General features: G+C 43.8%; 2 protein-coding genes and 1 long non-coding RNA gene across 4 annotated transcripts in view; all 3 read right to left on the reverse strand.

Annotated features, from left to right (window-relative positions):
* Positions 1-2,660, reverse strand: part of LOC310831605 (cell surface hyaluronidase CEMIP2-like) — a 91,737-nt gene extending 89,077 nt beyond the window's left edge. For both annotated transcript variants that reach the window (XR_014557919.1, XM_083712419.1), the window contains exon 1: positions 2,346-2,660. Coding sequence is in view for 1 of the 2 variants with exons in the window: in XM_083712419.1 (XP_083568545.1) it covers positions 2,346-2,373 (28 nt within the window). In the remaining variant the exon portion in view is untranslated. The remainder of the gene's footprint in view (positions 1-2,345) is intronic.
* A 4,352-nt stretch (positions 2,661-7,012) lies between these two features.
* The window catches only part of ABHD17C (abhydrolase domain containing 17C, depalmitoylase), a 30,565-nt gene continuing 11,042 nt past the window's right edge, over positions 7,013-26,535 (reverse strand). The window contains exons 2-3 of the mRNA XM_083712904.1: positions 13,449-13,628; positions 7,013-8,526 (exon numbers count right to left, since the gene is read on the reverse strand). Of these exons, the coding sequence (XP_083569030.1) occupies positions 8,307-8,526; positions 13,449-13,628 (400 nt within the window). The 3' untranslated portion in view covers positions 7,013-8,306. The remainder of the gene's footprint in view (positions 8,527-13,448; positions 13,629-26,535) is intronic.
* Positions 13,690-16,859, reverse strand: LOC310831831. Its single transcript, XR_014558005.1, has 2 exons — positions 16,036-16,859; positions 13,690-15,978 (listed from the first exon to the last, which is right to left on the reverse strand). It is a non-coding gene; the product is annotated as an uncharacterized lncRNA (long non-coding RNA).

Genomic DNA, 26,535 nt, shown 5'->3' on the forward strand with positions numbered 1-26,535 from the left:
AGTGAGAGATTTTACTTTCTTGGGTTCCACGATCACTGCAGATGTTGACAGCAGTCACGAAATTAAAGGACGCCTGCTTCTTGGGAGAAAAGCAATGACATACCTAGACCGCATCTTAAAAAGCAGAGACATCACCTTGCCAACAAAGGTGTGTATAAAGCTATGGCTTCCCCAGTACTGATGTATGGAAGTGAGAGCTGGTCCATAAAGAAGGCTGTCTGTTGAAGAATTGATGCTTTTGAATTATGGAGCTGGAGGAGACTCTTGAGAGTCCCATGGACTGCAAGAAGATCAAACCTCCCCATTCTTAAGGAAATCAGCCCTGAGTGCTCACTGGAAGGACAGATCCTGAAGCTGAGACTCCAATACTGTGGCCACCTCATGAGAAGAGAAGACTCCCTGGAAAAGACCCTGATGTTGGGAAAGATGGAGGGCACAAGGAGAAGGGGACGACAGAGGACAAGATGGTTGGACAGTGTTCTTGAAGCTACAAACATGAGTCTGACCAAGCTGCAGGAGGCAGTGGAAGACAGAAGTGCCTGGCATGCTCTGGTCCATGGGGTCAGAAAGAGTCGGACATGACTAAAGGACTAAACAACAAGAACAAATTGGGGGGGGACTTGTGTGAGGGTTGCTGGGCTGCAAATGTGCTGTTTGGGAATCTGCAGTTTTAGACTTCGGAAGGTTCTCCCCTAGAAATGGTTTTAGTGAACAGCCTTTAAAATTGTAATGTCAGCCTGCTCATGTTTCCTTTCATTCTGCTGGACTTCTTGCCCCCAGAGTCCTGCCTTGTGTGGACCACCGCAGGACGAGTGAAATGACTCCAAAATACATTTTAGCGCCATTCCTGCAGACGGGAAGCTATTGCAGAGTTTTCCCTAGACAGGAAGAGCAGCTGCTAAAATCTCCTTGCGGGTTGGGATGCCCGGATCACGGTCTCTCTGTCTCGCCGCCTCCACCGGTCCAGGGAATGAGCTTCCTTCACTCTCACCGCCTAGGAAGGCGAGGCATGTTGGCAATGCTCAGGAAGAGGGGCGCGGGAAGGACCGTCTAAGGACAAGCGAGCCGCTCCTCCCGGCAACCAGCCGAGGCTTCCCTTGCAACAGCTTCAGCCGCTCCGATTCTTTTTTCAAGACCTGAGCAGGCGGCGAATATGAGCCAGGCGCAAATGGAGATGAAATGGATTCGGTGCGCACCCACGCCCTTGGAAGAATTCTGGGCACTGTAGTTTCTTAACGGTTGATGGGCATCGTAGCACTGCGAAGGGTAAACTACAGGGCCCAGAAGTCTTTGGGGGGTCGGGTGGAAATAAATGCTCTTTAATGGATTCGTGTTCCAAAACGCGCGCACGTGCCTTGGAAGATTCCTTGGCGCATCTAGGACTCCTATCCTGGATCACTCATGAACAAACTGCAAAGCGATGGAAAACGGTAAAAGGCGGATCCAGCTGATTTTAAACGGATCCTCATGAATTCAAATGTTTTTTCATTCAAATTAAATAAAACCACCATGACACTGTAGACCATGTCTTACTCTGTAGGCAGCATCAAAAAAAATCATGCGTCCACTGTTTCGTGGGGCCGCAGGGGCGCAAAAACATGGTTAAAAAACACGGGTCCTCATGATTTTTGCACTAGATCAGCCCAAAGCGATCCTCCCCAAATTGGAAGGACGCAACGAGGTGGCTTCGTGCAGTCCCGATCCCATGCATGGTTACTCGAGAGCAAGCTCCGTTGAGGTTTGCTCCCCAGCAAAGTGTGCCGGGGATTGCAGCCTTGTGGCTCGATCCCCAGGCGCAGTTAAATTTGGCAAGCGAGTCCATCCGGCTAACTGAAATGAAGCTTACTCCCAAGGAAGCGTCCTTAGGATGGCAGCCGAGCTAGCCCATCCCAGCTTAGGCGCAATTCGCCGGAAGTCCCACCGAAGCCTTCCTTCCCATTAAGTGTGCCTAGAAATCCAGCCGGATAGGCCCCGATCCACTTGCTCTCGTTACTCGGGAGTCAGCCGCAAGAAGGGGCACGAGACGTACTCTTCCTGCCCCGCCCCCCAAGGATGCCCCCATAGGATTCCCGCCGCCCGGCCCGATCCACGTGCACACGGGAGCCTGAGTAATGTGAGTGGACATTTATCCCAAAACAGAACGCAGCGGGCCGGACAGCCTTGGTCTGATCCTAGGCAGAGAGGCACTTTTGCAATGCTCTTTCTGCGCACTGATGAGGGAGTCTCCAGGAGGAGCTAAAGGACCAGGCAGGAGGAGCTTGGACTGCCACGCTTACCTATCGGCGCCCCCACCCCTCTACGTGGAACGGGGCTGCGGGTTCGAGTCCTACCCTCTCGCTTCTCACCTGGACGGTCGCGTCGGCTGTGCAACATCTTGCAATGGACGGTGGCGGCGGATCTTTCCCGCACGGCCTCTCTCTATCTCTCTTCCTCCTCAGCAGACGCCTCCGCCGCCTTCAGCTGCAGCCAACTTGGAAGAAGGCAGTGTAACTAGCTGCTAGGCTTGCGGCCCTTCAGCCTCTTTGCATTTTCAGTGCCAAAACTTAGGCTATCCCCAAGGCGAGATGATGCGAGGCCACCTCCCTCCCGCGTAGTTGCTTAGCAAAGAGCGATCTTCAGCTTGCAATCAATTTTGCACCCCGTTTCTGACCTTGCTTTTAGCTTCACCGTGTCTCCAAGGCACCCAAAACCATTAAAAATAAGGATTACTCATCGTAATAAACACACACCGGACGTGCACCTCGCGTCTGCTTTCCAAATTTACCCGGCGGCTGTACTCTGAATAACCTGGTTTGCGTTATTTATTTTCTCTCCTTCGCCGAGGTTTCAGGAGTTGCCGTCGATGCAAAATTCCAAGCCTGCGTGCCCTTCTTTCACACCTTCATCCAAAACTATGCTAACCTTTAGCCAAAGAAAAACACAAAAAAACTAGGGCTGCTGCAGTTCTGTTCCAACTCACCTGGGACTGAGCCCCATTTAATTCAACGGGATCGACTTTGCAGGTGTTGAATTGTGCTCTCTGCAGGGCTATCAAGCAGTGATGCTGACTCCAAATGATCACCTGTGCTTTGACCAATCAATTCAGGTTAGATAAAGGTCTAGACTGCTTCTGTAGACTTGCAAGCTGTATAGCATTTTTCCAAAGGCAAGATGTCCTTGCTGGCAACTTGCTTCTTTTTGTGAATGGCTCTCAATTACATAATACTGGGGGTCCTGCCCCAGTGGTGGTGGGGAGATTGGGACAGGTGACATGAGAGGGGGCAGCTGGGCTGGCCGGGAAATATGGCCAGGCCCCTATTTCAGGGGGGGAGTGAGGGGGGGGGTTGCCTTCAGTGGGGGTGGGTGGGTTGAGTTTGGAAGTATTTTCAGGGTGGGAAGAGGTTCATGATGGAGGCATGTTGTTCTTGTTTTATATTATTTATTTTGCTTTTATATTGTGATTTTATGTTACAAACCGCCCCAAGACCTGCAGGTATAGGGAGGTACAGTGGTACCTTGGGTACGCTTCAGCTTACAGACTCCGCTAACCCAGAAATAGCGCTTCAGGTTAAGAACTTTGCTTCAGGATGAGAAGAGAAATTGTGCTCTGGCGGTGCAGCAGCAGCAGGAGGCCCCATTAGCTAAAGTGGTGCTTCAGGTTAAGAACAGTTTCAGGTTAAGTACGGACCTCCGGAACAAATTAAGTACTTAACCTGAGGTACCACTGTATACAAATTGTAATCATCATCATCATCATCATCCCATCTGAATTTTGCATTTGCATTTCCTTCTGACCTCTCTTTTCACCACATATAACACACTCATAATGGACATTCAGGAGGAATTTTTGAACATTCCTGTTTGCCCAGGCATTTGTTGGCCGAAAAATACTGTTCCTGGCAACCTTGAAATTATTAGCTTATGAGGGCATGTGGGTGTTTTAAAATGCTTTTAGATATGTTTGTATGTGTTCTCACTAGGCTTTATTTATTCATCGCTGTTTGCTGCCCTGGACTCCGTTGGGTGAGGTAGAAATGTAAATAATAAAATGATGGAGTGGACCCATGAAAGCTTATGCCATACATTAGTTTGTCCTTAAGGTGCTACATGTCTCTCTAAAGCTCCTGTGATGATGCAAGGATTTATGACATCGGAACTCACTCATTTAATATCATGCATCCCAAACCAGCAAAATGTTGAAAGCTATGTAAATATCATTTTTGTGAGAAGGGATAAAAGTCTTCTGTAGGCAATCTTTTAAAGGTATTTACTGTGGCTGTAGAAAGAGGGAATGAAATTCAAGTTCGGAGGATGAAAACTTACAGAGAAAGCGTTGGGTTTGTTTGTTTGTTTGCTAATTCCTCCCTGCCATATATAAATTCAGCAGGGGGAAAAACCCAGCCTGCTGCAGTATAACACCTCCATAGATTTTTGCTATAAGGAATCTCATTGCAGTGGACTGAAAAAGACCAAGTATCCCATAAGGCCAAGAGACAAATGAGAACTTATTCAGCATTTGAGCAGAATAGGTAGGTAGTACTATAGCAGTGATGGTAAACACATAGTGTGCGTGTAAGTTGCTCATGAATAAGGGTTAATGTCCACAAAAAGGAACTGCAGGTATCCACTTTTTAACACAGGTATCCGCTTATTAAAGATGCTACTTTGGTTGGCCAAAAAAATGTTGCTTTTAAGAGTTTGAGACTTTTCTTCTGTTCTTTTCTCTCATTTGAAACAGGGAACATGTAATCTAGTTACAGCACAAGAAAATGCAATACAGAATGTTCTTGAGTGAGGAACCTTAGCCAAGGGGAGCTGCATCCGCAGAGGCCTTCATATAATTTAGAAGGGACTAAATCAGACCCTTCTCTGGGTTTCTCTGAGCTGGGGCAAGTGGTTATAGGGGGAGAGGATTTTTCCAGCACTTTGTGTCCTGGGTTTGGAATGCTTTGCTGGCACCAGGCAAACCCTTAATATTTGTTTTACTTGGATTATTATTTTTTGTCTTTTATAAGCTTGTATTAGTCATTTTATTTCCAGTTAGCCATGCAAATACAACTAAGTTTTGTGGCACCTTAAAGAGTAACAGATTTATTAAAGAAACAGCTTCCATAGTGGTGCAGCAAGAAAACTGCTAGCACATTTGCAAAGCTAAGCAGAGTCTGGTATGGTTTCAAACTGGATGGGGAACAACATGTGGTTATTCCTGTATTGTAGGGGGTTGGTCTAGATGACCCTTGGGTCCCTTCCAATTTTATGACTACACAAGAGCTTAAGCCATAAGAAGTTTGGATCATCTTTTTAAGGTGCCACAAGACTTCAGTTATTTTATGGTGTTGATAATAATTTGAAGAGTGGAGTACAAATCTAAATAAAATAAAAATCGCTGGATATAAGTTTAGAACTAGACTGGCTATTTCAGAGATACTGTGGATTAACAGGAAGACGTTTTCTTCTCGTGTGTTTCGGGTACTGAAAGGAAGCACCAGTCTAATGTTAATTACTCTGCCCCTGTGGTTTCATGAAATCAAATCTGTACACACTTGAAGTACTGACATGAGTTAATTGCATTCCTGACAAAGCAAGGCCACGACGGCCAAACTGAAACACAAGTACCAAGCTGTGATTTCCATTGAGTGAATAGTTCCCTCTGAGCTGATCAAGTGTCACTCATAAGCAGTTGCATTACACAAGTCAAAAGGAAGGCTTCCGTTTTAGTGTACTGTACTGTAACGGTCACATTCCTTAACATGAGGATGGTGTATCATAAATAGCCCTTTGGGGTAGATTAGGCCAACAGCATCCTGCAGCCTGTGTCTCAAGGAATGGGGGGCTCAATCGGCAAGGACGTTCAGAACAGCAGGCTAAGGATCTATGAAAGACAGCTTGCAAGTCCACTGCTGACCTTCTATAGAAATTGTGGAGGTACTGTATTTTTCACTCCATAAGATGCACTTTTCCCCTCCTAAAAAGTAAGGGGAAATGTGTGCGCGTCTTATGGAGCGAATGCAGGGGGGAGGCAGGCAGGAAAAGCCCCCAAGAGCCGCACACAAGCTCTGCACGGCTCTTGCGGGCTTTTCCCCAGGAGGGAGAAGGGACTGAGGCGGCCAGTCAGTCCCTTCTCCCTCCTCGTGGAAAAGCTTCTCCCATAGCCGTGCGCAGCCTCTCTCGGCTGGAGAGGTTGCGCGCGGCTAAAGAGGAAGCCAAGACAGCGGGATGGATAAGATTTTTTTCTTGATTTCCCCCTCTAAAAACTAGGTGCGCCTTATGGAGCGACAAATACGGTAACTGCCACTGCCCCTAACAGCCCCTAGAACATGCAGCAGACTGCAATGTGCTGGAAAGGGCCAATCTGTTCTGGTGATGTGCAAGGGGTCCAGGAAGACAAAGTCTGAATGCCCCTGGACTGGGATACAATGGCTGCCATGTTTAACTTTGAAGATGAAGATGCCTTCGGCTGAGTCACATCACCATGCCCTCCAACATTTCTCTGATGAAAATAGGGATGTCCTATTCTATAGTGGTAGTAATAATAACAATAATTTTATTATTTATACCCCACCTAGCTGACATTAAAAAACTTCCCCAAGCCTTCAAGGTTGTATAGTTATCTCCTTGGCTTGAGGGTTGCATAACCCTCCCAACATTTCTCTGATGAAAATAGAGGTGCCCATGGAAAAACAGGACATTCTGGGACGGCTTCTGTAAATCCGGGACTGTCCCTAGAAAACAGGGATACTGGCCCATCATTTTAGTCCAGAATAGCCTATCGGCAGCAGGGAGAAAGCCATAGATGGTTTTCAACATGAAAAGCATGCAGACTACTGGTGACTAATCGGGAGTCAAGATTTGAATGCAGGACCCACTGGACTCAAGCCCAACATCACAGTCATTACACTACATTAACAGTCTCCGGTCTACACTGCAGCACAATACTGTCTGTACCTCTTCCTTTGATTGGTGTCAGTAATAAAACTTATATACGACCTTTGGTGCAATTTGATCATGGGACAAAGTGAAGCAAACTCCAGTATTCTCTATTCCATGCATCCTTTATTCCATTACAATCACTGTTGTTGCATTCTGGCAACAAGAACACAAACCATAATCCATCGCAATCCATTTTTACAACAATCAGAGGCTTACAGTACATTTAAGGCCGTACAATTTGGGAAAAAATCTCAGGCCTCTTAGTGTAATGATTTAATTGTCTTGCATATTCTGTGCGATTCCAGTGTCAGAGAATGAAAAATTTCCCCTAAACAAAAAGGATCAGTTTCAATGAAAGTTTTTTACATAAATTTGTCAAAAACAAATGTGTAAATATTTTTAGTTGTCCTGGAAATATTATAAAACTTTTAATAGCAAAATAATGCAGGGATAAAAACTTTAACAAAATGTATTCATATACAAACCAGAATTTGTTAACTAGACTTAAGTTTTAAACTACCAATCAGGAGTTATGCATAAATGTAAATACACTTATGTACAATACTTTTAAAAACCTCTATAAGGAATGCTTTACACAAGGAAATGCCAAAGTTGGCTTCTATTCAGAGTGTAAACATCATCTGAATAACTGGGTTTAGTAAATTTACACATTTTTTAAAAAGTAAAAAGACTTAAAGGGTTTAGCCGTTCAGTCATTATTCCTTTAGGAATATTTTGTAAATATGCAGAAAACTGGTGAAAGGTCATTTCAGAATTAGCCCCATTTAGAAATCGGTGATCCCGGGAAATTTTCATTAATTAATTTACTTAGGAAGGGAAGGTTGGCAAAAAACAAACAAAAAAACACAATGAGAAATCACCACAAAAAAAACCTTTCCAGTTACAATAGCACAGCTAGAAATTTTACATGGAGAATGCTCTTAGACTGGTTCCATAAATCAGTAGGAAGCTATCATCCAGGTTTCTTGCATTCCAGATTGTGGGAAGATTTTTTCTCAAAGAGAAAGAAAACATTATAAGACAAGCAACTTGAAGGGTTGGGTAGGGAAAAAGTTGGAAGTATTATAACTGCTAGATTAAGTAGTATCCCTCAAGTTTAGCTAGCACCCCTTCTAAAACTCCCAGCTTTTCTAGCGTGTTGAAGGTAAAAAAACAATTGGGATTACAGTAGTGACTGTTAGAACAGTTTCCTGATATAAAAAGACAGTCAAGAGCTGATTGGATAAACCCTAATGAGAGGGCATTTATTCATAGTATAAAGCTATTACAGCTAAGCCAGTTAATGCATGTGCAAAAACAGGTAAATTCTTCCATTCACAGTTAACTGAGGTAAAAAAAAAAGAAGAAGAAAAGGAAAAGAGATCAAGTAGGTTTCTTCAGGAATTGGGGAGTTCGTGAGATATGAACTGTTTTAGTCGTTCTAGGTACTGTGCATAAAGCTCTATGTCGTTGTGGCCAGCCCCCTCCACCCACAGGGGCTCCACCGCCCGGGGACATCGCTCGTACATCGCCAAACCATGCGAGAAATCTATTACTTCATCTTCAGTACCGTGAATCACCAGGACAGGAGAGGTTACTTTAGAGATCTTGTCAATGCTGAGGATGTAAAAGACAAAAACGAGAAAAGCATTACTGGTTAAGTTCAGTAACCAGAGAAAACCAAGTTTGTCATAGTTGTTTTGGAAAACTCTGGGAAAGATTAATAATAATAATAAGCAATTTAAAACCCGGCCATCTGACTGGGTTTCCCCAGCCACTCTGGGCAGCTCCCAACAGAATTAAAAGCACAATAAAATATCAGACATTAAAAACCTCCATAAACAGGGCTGCCTTCAGATGTCTTCTAAAAGTCAGATAGTTGTCTATTTCCTTGACATCTGATGGGAAGGTGTTCCACAGGGCGGGCGCCACTACCGAAAAGGCCCTCTGCCTGGTTCCCTGCAACCTCACTTCTCACAGAGAGGGAACCGCCAGAAGGCCCTCGGCGCTGGACCTCAGTGTCCGGGCTGAACAATGGGGGTGGAGACGCTCCGTCAGGGATACTGGGCCAAGGCCATTTAGGGCTTTAAAGGTCAACACAAACACTTTGAATTGTGCTCGGAAACGTACTGGGAGCCAATGTAGGTCTTTCAGGACTGGGGTTATATGGTCTCAGTGTCTACTCCCAGTCACCAGTCTATCTGCCACATTCTGGATTAGCTGCCGTTTCCGGGTCACCTTCAAAGCTAGCCCCCACATAGAGCGCATTGCACTAGTCCAAGTGGGAGATAACTAGAGCATGCACCACTCTGGCAAGGCAGTCCATGGGCAGGTAGGGTCTCAACCTGCATACCAGATGGAGCTGGTAGACAGCTGCCCTGGACACAGAATTGACCTGAACCTCCATTTCGGACCAGCTGTGAGTCGAAAATGACTCCCGGGATGTGCACCTGGTCCTCAGCAGCAGCACCTGAAAGATAACTCCATCTTCCACTGCAGATGCTCCTTCGCAACAAACAGCTACAGGAGAGCACTGGGTATGTTCTATGGCCCTGCTCTGAGACAATAAGGGGCAACAGGGCCCAGCTATATATAAACTCAATATTTCAGAGGTAGACAACCTCTAAAAAACAACTGGGAGGAGGAAGAGAGAGCAGGAGAGGGCAACTGTCTTCATTCCCTGCTTTCTGGAGACATCTTGTGGGCCATTATGAGGAAGCAGGACGGTGGTCTAATTCAATGACTGGTCTTATCTACTATTCTTGTGAAAAGGGCTCCTGGCAGGTAACTGAAAAGCCAGAGGGATACACAAGTCACAATTGTTGTCATCTGTTTCCAGCATTCTAGAAGAAGAAATGGCTAATTCAGCCTGGCCACTTCTGAAGCTTCTAAAGCCCGGATGAGCACTCATGCTGCTGTTGTTAAATTAGAATACTCTCATGTTCAGAGCTTTACGCTCTGTGTCTTTCCATCAATATGTCCCGAAAAAGAAAGTGCCATTTGTTCATTCTTTTCTGCCAACACTGTCCAACTGTGCCTGGCAGGAAGGCTACAGCTGCTCTTTCTAAGAAGCCACTTGGAGATTCGCAGTGGATTTTGGAAATTCACAATGTAAATAAGTAAACAGAATTAATACAAGGAGGTCATCGGAGGCTCACAGTTCTCAGATTTTGAGGCAGGCCTCTCTGAGGCAACCATGGGCAGTTGTTGTGGGAGATGCAAGAACCTCTTGTGAATCTTTAAAGAGGAAGAAAGCAAAATATTATGTTCAGCCCTCTCTGTGAGTACAGCATGGAGGGCTGGATGTCAGCTCACGGCTATTGCTTTTATTAAGGAGAGGCCATATTCTGAACTCAGCAAAGGGTGCTGGCAGAAATGGCTGTTCATCCTGACTCCCACAGGAAATGGGGAACAGGGAAGGGGCCGTTTAACCCTCTCCGTCCCAGTGTGCACAACATCAAAGTCTCTGTCTGAAGTCTCTCTTTGTGCAACTCAGCAGCTGATGTCCATGCAAGAAGCAAATGGGAAGAACAGAAGAAACGAGACAAGCGTTCTGCCAAAACTTTAGATGCTGTTCCCACCAGGGAGGAGGGGGTTAGCAGGATATTTGCCTGTATTTTGGAGTGAACAGTTGAGGCACACTGGAATTCGACTGGAGCTGTGCTGGGGAGAGTGTGCATAGAAAACTGCCTTATACCATGCTGGACCACTTCCCATTTTGCTCTGTATTGTTGACACTGACTGGCCGTGGCTCTCCATGGTTTCAGGCAGGGGGCTTTATCTGCCTTCCTTGGACATACCAGGGATTGAACCTGGGACCCTCTGCATGCAAAGCACATGCTGTTTGCTTTCAGGCTTCCCATAGGGCACTGGACCAGATTGGCCATTGGTCTGACCCAGCAGCCAGGTTCTTCTGATGTTCTCTACCACCAAGCCATGACCCGGGTTGCCAGCTGGCTACCCCTGCTGTACCACAGCATGCAGCTCCTTTTCATTTTTTCTGCCTGCTGGTTTCACTATGCATCATTCTGTTGGAGGCACCAGTGGCATGGAAGCAATTGGGTAAAGCCAAAGGGAATGAAGAATGGGGGTTGCACTCATCTTGGAAGGATAGTCACTCTGCTAGCAGGGCAGACCCTGGGCGAGGGAGGGAGACCAAGGAGCCTCCAATGGACGGCAGCACTGGGCACACCCTGCACCAAAAAGCCTGTCACTCAAGTGCCTCACACACCTCAGATGAAGGGCAAAGTTAGCCGCCACCGTCCCTCTGCCTTGCTGGCACCACAGCTCTCAGCACCTGCCCTCCTGTCCTGGTTCTAGCCTCCACCCTGCCACTCAAGGGACTCACTGTCCTGTGCCACTGCTACTGACCCCTTGGGATAACCCCACAGCCCTCTGGAGGTCTGCCAGCCACAGGTTGGGAACCACTGTTCTATGTCTTTTATTTCTAACAGGGTAGTGAACTGGTGTGAGGATTCAGTGAGAACTCAGAGGGATCCTTCCCCAAATATATATTTCTTTTAAAATGTATCTTACCCTTGCTAACTTACGTTTTGGAATCCTTGACACAGCCACAAATGGGATTCTCCCATACATGTATTAATAACACTTAATGAAATTATGTATGCAAAGACTTAACAGCAAGATTGTCAGTCCTCACTTTTAGGAAACTTGAGGGGGGAAGTCTCTCCATTGTGGTGCTCACATAATTAGTGTCATTCATCCCTAATCAGGCATTTCAGCAAAACAATATTTACAGCTTGCAAAACCACTGGAAGGCATCCCACTGCCAGCTCAGCTGCTTGGGAACGCAGCATTCAGAAAGCACATTAGCCTCACTTGGTATTCCTAACCACACCGTTCTGCAGCTAGAGAAATCTACAGAGACTATCGGACATCAGCAAACACAAAAGATTTCTGTGTAAACTGCAATGAACAATTTTCTCTCTCTTACAAGGGCGGGGGGGGGGGGGATTCGTTCAAGTACCAAAGCATTTAACAGATCAAGTGAATTCAGACCACTGGTAAGAAACAGCTCTCAAGAAAGCAAAGAGAGAAAGTGAATGATATAATACCTCCGCTGTCTCTGCCCTGATGTTTTTCACCTCCTATTTGACTTGGCCTATTTCATCCAAGCTCTGTTCCAAACCTTGTGAATAATTTTTTAAAGCCTGAATGTTCAGAGGAAGAATTTGTCATATAGTAAATATTTGTAACTGTTAGAAAGGCAGGAGGGCAGAGGAATTATACCAAGACACGATAGCAAAAGCACATAATTCCAGCGCAACCCACCAGAAACATCCCTCCAAGAATGGATGAACTGCTCCAGTTCAGCTCCGGTTTTCAAAGCTTGGCCCATTCATTTCAGTGGATCTTGTACCACCAAAATGCTTGCGCTCTGGACCATTTCAAACTTGCTAACCGCAGAGTTTATTAAGTGCTATGCATTCCCTCAGAACAAGACACAGGAACCAGTTCAGCTAAGTGACTTTTCATATTCTGAAGGTGGGGGTGGAACTAGAACATCCATACTGAAGTGGGTGCCTACTATGGAGGTAGAAATAGTTTTTGTAACCAGTCATTGACTAATACTCAACCACCACTACAAGTTGTATGCAATTACACCCACCATTCTCACCTTCAAGGTCAATACAAGTTGAACTACATATCCCCTTCACAGTTCTCCAGTCCAGTCCAGTCACCACTCCCTCCAACATGGGACAAAGGCACACCCCACAATATTTTTAAAGAACACGCAAAAAGCATTTACAGGAGAAACACAGAATACCTTTGGTTTGCAAAGGTCAGCAGTGGATCCGCACTCAAGATGCCAGATCAAGTTAAGAAGTATATAGCAATATGTGAACATTTGAAGATATTTCTGTTGACCCAGATGCTGGCCCATCATGCCAAGCATGATCAACTCTGGCTGCCAGCGTCTTCCCACAGTCTCAGAGGTCACTTTCTGCTCTTCACCGCCTCTGGAACTCCCTTCCCAGGGAAAATCTGGCAGTCCCCTTCTCCCAAGTGCTTTCAGGCAGAATTTTAAGACACTTTTATTTCCCCAGGCCTTTTGAAGGGAAAAGTTACACCTAGGCACTGTGATTTCATTATTGTATGCTGGATATGGTTTCAGCAGATTTTATGCTACTTGCCACCCTGGGCACCCTTCAGGGAGGAAGGGTGGGAAACAAATTTAATAAATAACGTGAAGGTGCCAAGCAGTGAACATGGAACCCTCCTGGCATGCTTTGCAGGTGCTGTCTCCCAATGAAGCCACCCTTATTAAATCATCACCAACATACTTCATGATGAACATTAAATGGAGGATATATCTAGCAGAAAGAACCCTCAAAGCACCACCGAGCAGGGGCCTTTTTACCCTCTAATATGCTGATATTCCTGAGGCCACCACATCTACTCTTGGCTAAGTAACGTACCCATGGCCTTTGCTTAGTTGTTGTCATTTTGAAAGGTACATGTCCAATTTAAGTATTATAAATGAACAATGGTTTCCTGGGAGCAAGTTCTGCACATACCTTGGGAAAGCATCAAAGCAGTATGTTTTCCTAGTGTCCGGGAAAGCTACCCGCAACCCAGACATCAAGGGTGAGTGAAGGATTACAGCGGCACACTCATACCGAGATGCCAGGTCCACAGTGGGAACGGTTCCAATACTCTGTCCGTACAGAATGATGTTCTCAGGACTGACCCCATACCTGTAAACACAGAAAAGAGGAAAAGAGAAGTGTATTTTGTCTTTGTTTTTTATTTATTAAAAAAAAGGGTACTCCAGGAGAGGGGAACTGGCGTTTTTATTCTCTAGATGTAAAATTCATATTTATTTTTTTAAGCTGTCAATTCATGGGATTTTGAAGGCCCTTGCAGTCAACACGATGCCCTCTAGATGTTGCTCGCTGGGACTTATGGGAGTTGTAGTCCACAACATCTGGAGGATACCACATTGGTTACTCCTGTCTTGTATGGAATATGGAATACTTGTCTGGATATATATTTTAAGTGTTCAATACTCTTGTTAGTGCTTTCAGTTCTGCGTGAGAGCTCATATGTAAAATACCCACTTGCCCACTTGGGATACAGAAACAGGAATGCAGATGGGGAAGGCAAATACGGTGGGAGATTATCAAGCCTGCAGTTGGACAAGACCTGCCATTTTGACTTGGACCATGAAAAGCAGCTGCTTTGCTGCATAAACAAATGTAATAAATAGCCACATTACTAGAAATGCATTTGAGGTCAGGGACACCAACTGTACTGCTGCTGCTCAAAGATGTTTAGTTTCAGCCAATTGCAAAAGATTTGCATGGTCAACCCCCACAGCTGTTGGAGCTTCCAAGCCCCACATGCAGGTGGAATAATAAAAAGAGAGCCGAGCAAAGAAAGGAAAGCAAGAAAAGCAAAGGAGATCTTGACAGTGAACTGACTTAGTGCAACAATAAGAAAAAGTTCCAGGAAGCAAATGCATTAAAAAATATAGACTTCCATTCTCAATACTTATGATCAAGAATCAATACTCAGAATTCTTTACTAATGCAGTGGCTTTGAACAAATAATTGTTCCTTGTTCAGTTTCCCTGCTTGCAATATGGAAACCACTATCCATTTAATAAGGCTGTTGTGACGATACATTGTGAAGAAAGAACTACATAAATTCTACATAAAGAGTAAATAGCCATAAGCAGGACAAAATTGTAGCAAATATATCTTATATAATCAATAATGCAGGATTTTTGGGGGGGAGAGGTATACAAGACAGCTTCCCAGATACTACTGAATATTCAACAAGGAAGTTTTAGAGCACTGCTCCTGTACAAAAACATTTGACCCGCTGTATAGCTTGAAGCAGACTGTCCTAGTCAGCTCTTTGGTGGTCTATCTTAGAGAGAGTGCCCAGTGCATTTTCAAGGAGACTTACTGAGTAGCTACTAAAAATACCTTCCTTGAATCAACAGGGTTGTTGTCTCTGAGAAAAACAGAAAACCCAATGGAATGTCCAGGTTGAAATTTATGGGTATGCAACTGAGTTGCTCCTGTAAAGATCATCTCCTCAGAACAGTCCCAAAAACAACAGATGGAGAGCACATTAAAAATATGGAAGGGGGGAGTAGCACAGTGGAAAGATACTACAGTTTACTCTTTAGCTTTGTATCCTAAACAGTGTGTTGTGAAAGGCTGGCTGCAGTTACGAACAAGGTATTATTTATACATAGTTCAGCCAGAGAGTAGAAGGGGTGAAGGAAAAGGTCCATTGCTCCAATGTACTTTATTGCTTCCTCTAATAATTCTTTTCAGCATTTGAACACATATTTTTTATTCCAAAAAACAGGGAACTGGTTAGCTGGCACAATTCTGCAGAAACACTGGTCTGGTGCACAAACTGAGTGTTTGTCATATCAAGCGATAAGTTGCATGTTTGAGGGAGCTGTCACATAGCTAACAACCCTCAGCAGAACTGGCACATCTTCTCAAATGCAATGCTTTTCAATGGAGTGACGGTTCACACATTCAGCTGCCTATCATCAACTGCAGAGAAATCAACAAGCGGTGTACAAGCATGTGTAAACCACCCCACAAATCTACATATAACCATCACATAGCCTAACCCCAGGTGTAATTAAAACTCAGCAAATTCAATGGGATGCACTTGAAGGAAGAATGTTTACTCTTTCAGCCCTAAACGATAATGATCCACATTTTAAGTTACAGGTCTTGAGAACCGTAACTGCAGAAATATTGGAAGCACTCTTCAGTTTAGAGACTGCTGTGATTCTCTGGTGCACTTGGAATGGTTCATTCCAATTCAGCTCGAAGCCTCCAACCATGTCCCAATGCACATTGCTCTGATGGAGATTAAGTTGCCAATCTGAATATTCGTTGCTAGCCAATATTGGTTAGACTCACGAATTATCAAAAGCTTATTTCAGAGTAGCATACCCTTTATTCATATCCTCCTCTTGAAAAATAGTGTTTCTGCCCTATTTACTCTGAGTCAGAAACTAGTTTTACCGAAGTCACACCAAGGGGAGAGCCATCTCTGCAAAAGAGACTGCTATAGTTCGTCTCACGTCATGAAGAGTCAGACACAACAGAATGACTAAACAACAACAAATAGTCCGTCTCATGGCCACAGAACCCATACAATGAGGCACAATGGGATTGATTATGGGTGAAGCCCCCCTATTAAGTCCATTTCGGCCATTCTTAAAGTCATTGTGTGATGGCACTAGACACCTTTCCATATTATGAATACCGTGTCTCCTTCTTATTGGATGGGGTGTGGGGAAAGGGTTCATTCATTCATTTGTGGTGGGAATGTAAGGAGAGTCAATAATTCTGGATCTGGATTTTCTCAATGATAGTGACTATTACTCAACAACATTTGCCTCCAGATCCCTTCTTTCTTTATCGAATTACCAGTATGTTAATCCTCCCATAATTTATAAAAGTCTAGTACTTATGTACTATCAGCAGCCAGATTAGAAACAATCTAAAGTTCCTATGCCTAAAGCATATACTAAGACAGTCATACCTTGGAAGTTGAACGGACTCCATTCCGGAAGTCTGTTCAACTTCCAAAACAGTTCGGAAACCAAGGTACAGCTTCCGATTGGCTGCAGGACGCTCCTACAGCCAATTGGAACCTGCAGACGTCACAACAGACATTCGGGTTCCAAAGAGCATTCGCAAACCGGAACAATCACTTCCGGGTTTGTGGCATTTGGGACCCAAAACTTTCAACTCACAAGTCATTCAAGATCCAAAATATGACTGTATATGGAACATTGCTTTATCTGAACAGCTGTTAATGCATAGTTTGCAGAAAAACTAAATCAGACAGTTTGACGTGGTCTGGTTTCTGGTTTTGAGTTATATAAAGGCAAATCACATTACTACTCCTCCCATGACTCACTCTTCATTGTGGCTGGGCTATATAGAATGGAATTGCATCTTTGTAAAAAAAATTAATACTGATCATGGTGCTGGAGGAGACTCTTGAGAGTCCCATGGACTGCAAGAAGATCAAACCTATCCATTCTGAAGGAAATCAGCCCTGAGTGCTCACTGGAAGGACAGATTGTGAAGCCGTGAAGCTGAGGCTCCAATACTTTGGCCACCTCATGAGAAGACTCCCTGGAAAAGACCCTGATGTTGTGAAAGATGGAGGGCACAAGGAGAAGGGGACGACAGAGGACGAGATGGTTGGACAGTGTTCTCAAAGCTCCCATCATGAGTTTGACCAAACCGTGGGAGGCAGTGGAAGACAGAAGTGCCTGGGGGTCACGAAGAGTCGGACACAACTAAACGACTAAACAACAACAACAAAATGCTCTGTGTACAGTTCTGTTATTGTTTGTAAGGTTATGTGCTTGTACATATGCTTAATATGCTTGTACATATGCTTAATTATATATATATATATATATATGCAGGTTTTGGTGTCCTCGGGTGTCTTCCCGTGTAAAAGTTGGGGTGTCTAGGCGACGTTTCGACGAGGTCTCACTCGTCATCTTCAGGCTGGTGCTTTCGGCTTCTTGTTACTGGAACAGAGCGGGATCTCAATGTTTGAGTTCCTATAAATACTGTAGAGGGGGTGTGGTGTCTAGCCTCCAATGTTCTGGGCAGAGAGGAAGTTCCCAGGCTAGTGTGCCTTTTCTTCTTTTGTTCCTTAATTACTTGAGAGATACCTTGAGTGATTTCTTGAGTGATATCCTGAGTACCACTTAGGTGGGTCATTAGGTGTGGATTAGTTGCTAAAGTCTTTGTGTCTTGACCTCTTGAACTTTGTGAAGAGTTTTCCTGAGAAGATGGCTGTATTGCACTTAGTTGTGCTTTGGCTTGGCTTCGTGTATAGGGGCGAGCTGTGGTTTTGTGGCTTGTGTCAGCCAGATCTGTGTAGGGATTGCAGGGGGGTGCAGCATCCGGAGGTGCCACCATGGATTGGCTACTGGATGGTGTCAGTAATTCATCTGTGGAGAGGGTCTGGGTTTGGGTCTGGTGTGGTTGATTGGTGTTGGCGTTCTGTGTGCCTCTGGATCTGGTGTCAGTTTTTGTGGGGAGGGCTAATTTCCAGATGTCTGGCAAGCGGGATGTGTCGTCACGCTTGTTCATGTTGTGAGGGTGTTTCTCTATCTCGATGGCTTCCATGATTATTCTCTTGTGGTGATGTTCCGTGTTAAAGAGCAATTTGGAATCTGCAAAATTAATTTCGTGTCCTGTTTCTTTCATGTGTTGGAAAAGAGAGGAAGTTTTTTCTTCTTTTTTGACGGCATTCTTGTGTTCTGCGATACGTGCATTTATTCGTCTGTTTGTTTGTCCAATGTACGTGGCTGGGCAGACTTTGCAGGGTATTTCATAGATCCCTTGGTTTTCCAACTGGATTTTATCCTTGGGGTTTCTGAGGATATTGGCTATTTTTTGGTTGGTGCAAAAGGCTGTTTTGATATTGTGTTTATGGAGGATTTTGCTAATTTTATCTGTAGTGCCCTTGATATAAGGAAGGAGGGCCATGCCATTGTTTTCTTCTGTGTCTTGGTTTTTGGGGGGTGTTTCCTTTTGGATTATGATGATGAAGATGACGAGTGAGACCTCGTCGAAACGTCGCCTAGACACCCCAACTTTTACACGGGAAGACACCCGAGGACACCAAAACCTGCATTCCTGTACCCGTGAAAATCTACGAAAGCATATATATATATATATATGCAGGTTTTGGTGTCCTCGGGTGTCTTCCCGTGTAAAAGTTGGGGTGTCTAGGCGACGTTTCGACGAGGTCTCACTCGTCATCTTCAGGCTGGTGCTTTCGGCTTCTTGTTACTGGAACAGAGCGGGATCTCAATGTTTGAGTTCCTATAAATACTGTAGAGGAGGTGTGGTGTCTAGCCTCCAATGTTCTGGGCAGAGAGGAAGTTCCCAGGCTAGTGTGCCTTTTCTTCTTTTGTTCCTTAATTACTTGAGAGATACCTTGAGTGATTTCTTGAGTGATATCCTGAGTACCACTTAGGTGGGTCATTAGGTGTGGGTTAGTTGCTAAAGTCTTTGTGTCTTGACCTCTTGAACTTTGTGAAGAGTTTTCCTGAGAAGATGGCTGTATTGCACTTAGTTGTGCTTTGGCTTGGCTTCGTGTATAGGGGCGAGCTGTGGTTTTGTGGCTTGTGTCAGCCAGATCTGTGTAGGGATTGCAGGGGGGTGCAGCATCCGGAGGTGCCACCATGGATTGGCTACTGGATGGTGTCAGTAATTCATCTGTGGAGAGGGTCTGGGTTTGGGTCTGGTGTGGTTGATTGGTGTTGGCGTTCTGTGTGCCTCTGGATCTGGTGTCAGTTTTTGTGGGGAGGGCTAATTTCCAGATGTCTGGCAAGCGGGATGTGTCGTCACGCTTGTTCATGTTGTGAGGGTGTTTCTCTATCTCGATGGCTTCCATGATTATTCTCTTGTGGTGATGTTCCGTGTTAAAGAGCAATTTGGAATCTGCAAAATTAATTTCGTGTCCTGTTTCTTTCATGTGTTGGAAAAGAGAGGAAGTTTTTTCTTCTTTTTTGACGGCATTCTTGTGTTCTGCGATACGTGCATTTATTCGTCTGTTTGTTTGTCCAATGTACGTGGCTGGGCAGACTTTGCAGGGTATTTCATAGATCCCTTGGTTTTCCAACTGGATTTTATCCTTGGGGTTTCTGAGGATATTGGCTATTTTTTGGTTGGTGCATCTTCTCAGGAAAACTCTTCACAAAGTTCAAGAGGTCAAGACACAAAGACTTTAGCAACTAATCCACACCTAATGACCCACCTAAGTGGTACTCAGGATATCACTCAAGAAATCACTCAAGGTATCTCTCAAGTAATTAAGGAACAAAAGAAGAAAAGGCACACTAGCCTGGGAACTTCCTCTCTGCCCAGAACATTGGAGGCTAGACACCACACCCCCTCTACAGTATTTATAGGAACTCAAACATTGAGATCCCGCTCTGTTCCAGTAACAAGAAGCCGAAAGCACCAGCCTGAAGATGACGAGTGAGACCTCGTCGAAACGTCGCCTAGACACCCCAACTTTTACACGGGAAGACACCCGAGGACACCAAAACCTGCATTCCTGTACCCGTGAAAATCTACGAAAGCAAATATATATATATATATATATATATATATATATATATATATATATATATGACCCCTCCCCACCACACAAAAACACATGCTTCTGGATTGGCTAAGGCAGGTATGAGGAGCCCATGGCCCTCTAGGTTTTCTTGTCCAAAACATCTAGAGGGCTACGGGTTTCCCAGCCCTGGACTAAGGGAACCGGACAGCACTTCTTAGGTGGGTCAGATTTAGCCCTGGATCTGCTGGTTGTTGGTGCCTACTGTATGTTTTAAAAGCATTTATGACCCATGGGTTAATGGAAACAGCATTTAAACTTAAAAATTACTAGGTTGTCTTGCTGAACCATCCTCGTCCTTGAGACAGCATAAACACAATGTCCACATTCAAATGTCTATGCCATCTCTGTTGCCACAACAATTTTTTCTTTGTATAAACCCCCCCCCCCCAGCTGTTTTGACTTAGTTACTGATGACATACAGAGCTGGCCACAGGCAAGTGTCTTTTGCCCCACACCCTCCACAGGTTTTTAAGGTACTATCACAATGTGAATCCTTGGAATGGGGATGAAAATGTAGAATCAGGATATAGCCAGTCAAATCTGTACACTAAGTTAAGCTCTTCATTGAAAAGTAAGCCAATCTTGAAAAAGTCTACGGCAATTTTCAACTGTAATCTGTACAACAAAACTAACCTGCACTCCAAAGGTTTGAGAGAGCTAGAGTGAATGGATTCATTTGACTGGCAAACGGAAAAATGCAAACATTCACAATAATTATCTTAAGAGAGCCCACCTCAGCTGGCCCTACTCAAGCACAGGGGTCAGAACATTTAAGCAGCTTAAGTTCTGCTAATATTGAAAGCTGCAGCCCAGAACCTGTTTTGGTCCATAGTGCAGAGGGAGGAAAAGAGACGATACACAGTTCCCACTTAGGCCTGAAAATCCTTACTTTTACCATGACGTCCAAACCACCGCCACCACCACTAAGAGAGAGTCCAGTGGCAGTGCAAGCACCACAAGCACCATGCATAGCACTTATCACACCTATCACTGTAGGGGGGATGCACAATGACACCATGGTAGAAACCTGTATGGCCGCAAGCAGAAGTCTGGAACTGGCTGGAAACAGAAGGAAACCACAAACTGACTTGGAACAAAAACATGGAATGCCTCCTGCTATAAATAACCAGGGAAAGTGAATTTCCCCCCAAAAAAACCCTATGACCGTGCAAGCAGCTTCTCTTGTGTTGAATGCACAGCACAGATCTGCAGAGTTCACATGGCAAGACCAGGGGAGAACCAGAAAGTATGGAAAACCGCTGTTCTTTCTGCATTGGTATATTAAAACGGAACTTGGCGTACTGCGCTCAGTTCCTGTGTATTTGCTCTATGGCAGTTAGCATAACACACACATTTACACTAGCTGCTTATTTAGGAAGTAAATGCAAAGCTTAATGGCTTTACGACTATGACTGCGGTGCTTGGGTGTTTTTTTCTTAATGATACGAATGAATGGAAGAGTTAGTTTAGTTTGCTACAAAATATACTTGTGTGCTTCAAAGAAAAATATCCTTGCTGGTGCTACCAGGTAACCCTGCTGTGATGAGGCTACAGAGACACCAGAAGACTGTCTATTCTGCTATGAAGGAGACTCCGGTGGAAAGACTGTCAAAGCATTTTCTTCCTTAAAGTTGCAAGTCAGACAAATAAGGATGCAATGGTTGAGTCCCTCGTTTTACTTTCTTTTCATTTGACTCCTGTCTTATGTGTGAAATGTATACCTGGAGATTTAACCCTTTAAGTCTAGACAAGCAGCTGAGATGTTGTACAGTAAAGCAGAGAGGAAACAGTGGTATAAGCAAGACAGAAGGGAACTGCCATGCCTTGCACAGGTCCTGCTTTCCCCTCTCCATTAATGTTCTTGCCTGACTGTAAATGGATTCTTGAACTCTGATCATGCCTCTTGCTTGTCTGGATGGAGGGCAGACAGAGGTATGGGAACGTTGCAGAAATTAACCTACTGTACAAAGATAACATTCACATTTGTTGTTCTGCCTCTGGCCCTCCTCACCACAGGTATGTGGCCCCTGGAAAGCTGCCCAAAAGGAAATGCAGCCCTGGGGGTGAAAATGACTTCCCACCCCGCCCTAAAGTCTAACAAATTTAGTATGGCGTAAACCTGCAAGGACCACAGTCCAATTCAGTTAAATGAAGTGTATTCCAAAATTAGCAGGCATTTATGCACATGGTGGGAAGGTCAGAGGGAAATTAAATGCAAAGAGAAGAGAGATTGTGCATGTCTTATGAATTAAGTTTTACTACACGACTTCCCTAACGTTATGGCTTCATTAAAAGATAAACATCGTCTAATATCATATCAATGTACACAGCTTCATTTAGAAAACCACACACAGAGCACTAAATTCACTTTAACTGAGTTAGTTGCATTTAATTAAACGTCCCCTGTAGCAAAGGAATGTTAGCAACAGAAAAGCTTACTTACCACAGGCAGCAAGGATTTGCTGGTCACTAAGGAATCCCTTCACTGACTGAAGTATCAATAATTCAGAAGAGCTGAGCTACATTCCATTATATACTTTTAACTGGATTGGTGTATGAGTTCTATACAAAGCTACTCTCTGGGGAATTTTTCTGCAACAGATACCCCCGGACAAAGTTATCTTCCCTGATCTTTAGGAAAGTACAGAATTCATGATGTTTTCTGAAATAGGAAACATGTGTCTCTAAATAGTCTTGCTATTTGGATTCCTTATAAAAATACACTTTCTCTGGCTTTTAAGTAGCCACTCACCTATGGTAAATAGTGCTCTGAGAATATATTTCCCCCTTGATTTAGAAGTATAAATAGCATTGTAGAAGTAAATCAAGGGTCTCCAGGAAACCAGAATGGGTTTTTTGAGCACATGTATATGCAATGTCATTAGTAACCTGCCTATCGTAGCAGTCTTAGTCTCTGTAACCACACTGAAAAAATGTTACAGTTTTTACCAACTGAAAAGTTGCTGCCTTTTCTCCTTTCAGATAGATGGTATTGTGACAGCAATTTAAGGCTGTATAAATGGGCCGATTAATTTTTTTTTAATGTGAACTAGCAACTTTTGTAGATTTTTTTATTCTTAGAACACAACCACCACTAAATGTGGTGCTTAACAGACTAAAACCAGGAAGAGATAGTCTTCTGTCCTGAAGTGCCCAATCCCAGTTAATTAAAATCTTGAATTTCTCAGTTGATTTCTATGGGTAATTTCCACTTCTATCCCTACGACATTTAAAAATAGCTTCTCTCAGTGTTAACCAGGAAATTATATATCCAGACAATGATGGATTTCCTTCCCATCCAGTTTTTATCCATGCAACAGTCAGCCAACCTGTTCAGTTCTGATTAAGCAGGGTTTGCCCCCCCCCCGAAGTTTTTTTATACTATTGCAAACTGATTAAGTTTACTTACATGCTGCTTTTCAACAATGAGCTGTGCCCAAAGCGGCTTACAACAAACATTCGTAACATCAAAATACAGTGGCACCTCGGTTTAAGAACTGCCCTGTTTATAAACTATTCGGTTTAAGAACTCCGCAAAACCAGAAGTAGTGTTCCTGTTTGCAAACTTTACCTCAGTCTAAGAACAGAAGCTGAATGGTGGAAGGGCACCAGCCGCGGGAGGCCTCATTAGGGAAAGCACGCCTCAGTTTAAGAACTGTTTTGGTTTAAGAACGGACTTCTGGAATGGATTAAGTTTGTAAACCTAGGTATCACTGTACTTTCAAAAATGAAAAAAACAAAAACCCAACTATTCAACAAATACAGAATAAATTCAATACTACAAGAAGAAAAATCCACAATCTAGGTTTAGGTATATAAATACAAAGCAAAATAAGAGTTAACTGACAATAAACAATACTGATATCTTCTCATATGGGGCTCTTGCTGTTTTAGCTACTAAAGCAATGACACTTAAAGAACTGATTTGGAATTATAACATTTAATATACTTGCTTGAATCATTTTGCTTCACTGGTCGTGCAGTACGCTTTCAGGAATTTTAACGTTAGCTGACCAACACAAGCACTGTAGAATAATTATGGTTAATCTACCACTGCTGATAATTATATGCAAGAAGCTTGGGACAAATTTCCTTTAGTACTGCTAGTAGTATTTCACCCTCACTATAGTAGATTTTGACTAGTGTGCTAGTCCCCTTCTCTCTGGCAACATGCAAGCTTTTTCCCACCCCACCCCCATCCATAACAATAGTTACCAACCCTTGCCATGCTTGTTGGTCATATTAACATTTCTGACATCAGTTATCACCAATATGTGATTCACTTTACTGTAAAGCTTGATTACTTGTACAGTGGTACCTTGGTTCTCAAACTTAATCCATTCCAAGAGTCCGTTCAACTCTCGAAACAGTCTGAAAACCAGGCTTCCGATTGGCTGCAGGAATTTCCTGCGATCGAGCATAAGCCGCGTTGGACGTTTGGCTTCTGAAAAACATTCACAAACCAGAACACTGACTTCCGGGTTTGCGGCATTCAGGAGCTGATTTGTTCAGGAGCCAAGCCGTTCGAGAACCAAGGTACACTGTATAATATATTTATGATTAATTCTACCAATTAATCAGAAAGTGCTAATCCATCCCACCTTGCTATTCAAAATTGGAGCCCATGTCTTCCTAGGGGGCCTGATGGAATAACTACTACATCCTGAAAAGAACAGACACCCATATTTTCAGAACATTCCATACAAGTACTAGGAAATCCTAAGTATGCTGCAGAAGGTCTGCCCAACTTGTTGCCCACAAGCCAAATGTAGCCTACCAGCCAAAGGCAGTTCCTACTTTCCTCTGCCACCTGCAAAGTAGTGTTGTTTTCTGCAGTCATAAACTGCACTCACATAGCAATCTCTGAAGCTCCCCTACCTTCCTTAAGTGGCTCACAGCAGCCCGTGACAAGCAAGGGTATTTACAGGGTATTTACAGGTATTTACACAAAGTTCCCGTCAAGCTACCCTAAAACAAAACCACACTGGTGCTATCAAGCCAGCCTGGCTGCAATCTGAAGTTACGGTCCTAGAGTATTTAGGCATTTGAAACCGGATGCAGACCTCGCCAAGATATCCAATCCAGCAATTTTCAGAAACTTGTATCTAGGCAACTTGAATGCTTGAGGAATCAAGCTGGTCAAAAGCACGTGGCTCTCCTACAGTTTGCAGGCTGTTGTACTACAGCTGCAGATTTCTAGTGAGTTACTGTATGCAAGGTGCAGTTGAGAGATTTTAGACAATGCCCAGTCTGCAGAGCAGAAACAAGATGAGCCCCAATCCAGGACTCTAGACAAAAAACCAGAAACAAAATTCAGCTATAAACAATTGCAACTCAGCTGATGAGATCTACTACCAGCTGGAAGGGCAAAAGTTCACTCTCTAGGACCCATCTCTTTGAGGCCTAAAATCAGCCATCTCAGCTATTTCCTGATGTACATTTAATGGTCAGCTACTGTGTATGCGACACAATCAATTTATTCCATGATGAATAAAAAGGCTACAAGACTAGTCTGGAAGAAAATAAGTACTTAATTCCTAGAAGTGAACAAACAGCACCTTTTTTTAAAGCCATCTATAAAACAGATGCATGAGATCATTAAGTTCCCTTCAGTAAGGCACCCACAAAACAGGAGCTACACTAGTGGCTAAAATTGTGGAAACCTTTTGAAAAAAGTGTATTTTCGAGGTTTGATGGCTCATACACGACTTTCTTTTGGAGTAAAACCATAAAATTATATATCAATGAAAAGATAATTTAATGAAGAATGTAATGCAACAAAGTTTGTTCAATTATCTGTATTCTTTTAAAAGATATTGCCAAATAACCAGAAACAGGAGTGTTTAGAGAGCCAATTAGGTGTCATCTGGCTTTGATAGAATACAGGTAATTGAACAAACTTTGTTGCATTACATTCTTCATTAAATTATCTTTCCATTGATATATAATTTTATGGTATGGCTCCAAAAGAAAGTGGTGTTAAGAGCCATCAAACTTCGAAAATACACTTTCTCCAAAACGTTTCCACAATTCTGGCCACTAGTGTAGCTTTAGGCAGGATGGCATGGTGGCAACACGGTCGCATTCCTGTCTGTACTGCACTTCAGGGGTACAGGGGCACATGAAGCACTTATTATTAAGATGAACATGGCTATGCCAACATGCACAGCCTACCCTACTTGGCAATGTCTGATTTAGCTTGCAACACACGGTAGTATGGATGGGACCATGGCAAAAGAGCTTCAGCAGCTACATGGTGTCTCTCCTTCCCCACTACAGGATTGTATTTTGACAGCCATACTGCGCTTGTGGAAGAACACTTGGCTGAGTTGCCTTAGTGACAGCATCTGAACCCAAATCCTTAGATCTGAAACACACTACAACACTCATATACTGCAAGCTGTATTTGTTTCTATGTTGGTTTCTAACAACCTCTTGGTACTTCAAAAG

The sequence above is a fragment of the Podarcis gaigeae genome, assembly GCF_964106915.1.
Source record: "Podarcis gaigeae genome assembly, chromosome: 14".
Classification (NCBI taxonomy): Eukaryota; Metazoa; Chordata; class Lepidosauria; order Squamata; family Lacertidae; genus Podarcis; species Podarcis gaigeae.